The following is a 1,487-nucleotide window of genomic DNA, read 5'->3' as shown; positions in this document are numbered from 1 at the left end:
CGTGCTTCAGCAACGTAGACAATACACGTTCTTCCAAAGCCAACGAATTGTCCACGTTTTCATACAAACTGCGGTCAAGAACTGGTCATGAGTCTTTGGATTACGCAGTAGAAGATGCATTCATCTGTATGTCACGCTTTCCCTTGTCTCTTTTTGAACCTGTTTTGTACTCTCCTATCTTGCTTTGACAATGACGAATACACACTCGTGTGATATTGTGATACTAACATGCTGTTTTATGCTTTCGTTTTATGTCTCTATCCAAGAGGAAAGTCACTGAGTTATACTCACAGATACAAGCTATTTAACATCATTTTATGTGTCTCTGATCCCCCCTCCCTCCGACCTCTTCTCAGTCTGCCATTGGTGCAAGGCGCTGTGCGAGGGAGTCTGTCCAGACCATCCGCCGCTGCTGGTGCTCGACAGGAAGGTCAGTGCTGTTCTGGGGACATAAGCCACACATTGTAATGACAATGTAGAAAATGTATGCACACACACACACACACACATACCCATATATATGTGTGTATATATATATATATATATATATATATACATATATGTATATATATATATATATATATATATATATATATATATATATTGCAGTGACAGACTTTTTAATGAATGCGCTTTTTAGGCAAATATAATGCATTAAAACTAAATGCAACGAAGCAAGACTTCACTAAATATAGTAATATAAAGGTCACTATTAAGAAGCAAGTGCCCTATCGCACCCTCGCCTTCAGATCCCGCGCGACGGCAGCCGCGGCGACCGCGCCCGCAAGACGACACCGTGGCCGCTTCGAGTCGCCGAGTCACCGATTGCGGGCGCCGGAATGGGCGTGTTCACTCGCGCCCGTCTGCCGCCGGGCCTCGTCTTCGGGCCTTACGAAGGCCACATCCGGACTGACTCGCAGGAGAGCGGGTACGCGTGGCAGGTGAGGCTTAACCCGACAAAGTTTCGCCGAGAAGGTTACGATATGAAGTTGCAGACTGGCCGTGGGCCTGGGATCGACCGATCAGGTTTTGGTGTCGAGTCAGGTCAGCTTCTGGTTCACAATGAAACCAAAGGCTGCTTCATAAAATAATGAACGTGCTATTTGCAGGAGTAACTTTGAGTCTGCTTGATGTCATGCTCCTAAATTTGCTCCTAAGACCTTGGTTGTGGCGTTGTGTTTGAATGCTTCTGCTGTTGTGTTTGTTTTTGTTTTCCTGCATAACTTCCCTCCTTTTCATTTTAATAGAATGTGGTCGAGGGATCTTTGGCTGTTGGTGGAGGTTCACACTCTCTTTGTGCCTTCTATTTTTTTCTTCCTCTCTCTTATAGGATTTTATTTGGATTTTAGTGTTTTATGTGTTAGTCTTTATTTCTCTTCATAAGTCTATAAGTATGAATCGTATATAGCAAGAGAGATTGTAAAATAAATTGTAAATGGGGGTAAATTCAGAAGAACACATTCAGTAGATTATGTAGTAAAGAGTGA

At 43.2% G+C, this 1,487-nt stretch overlaps 1 protein-coding gene across 1 annotated transcript in view; it reads left to right on the top strand.

Moving 5' to 3' along the window:
* The first annotated feature begins 6 nt into the window (after positions 1-6).
* LOC125040858 overlaps positions 7-1,487 on the top strand; it is a 10,184-nt gene continuing 8,703 nt past the window's right edge. The window contains exons 1-3 of the mRNA XM_047635624.1: positions 7-126; positions 357-430; positions 750-941. Of these exons, the coding sequence (XP_047491580.1) occupies positions 840-941 (102 nt within the window). The 5' untranslated portion in view covers positions 7-126; positions 357-430; positions 750-839. The remainder of the gene's footprint in view (positions 127-356; positions 431-749; positions 942-1,487) is intronic.

The sequence above is a fragment of the Penaeus chinensis genome, chromosome 29, assembly GCF_019202785.1.
Source record: "Penaeus chinensis breed Huanghai No. 1 chromosome 29, ASM1920278v2, whole genome shotgun sequence".
In the NCBI taxonomy this organism is placed as follows: domain Eukaryota; kingdom Metazoa; phylum Arthropoda; class Malacostraca; order Decapoda; family Penaeidae; genus Penaeus; species Penaeus chinensis.
The sequence above is the reverse complement of the archived record's forward strand: the minus strand, read 5'-3'. Positions and strand labels throughout refer to the sequence as shown.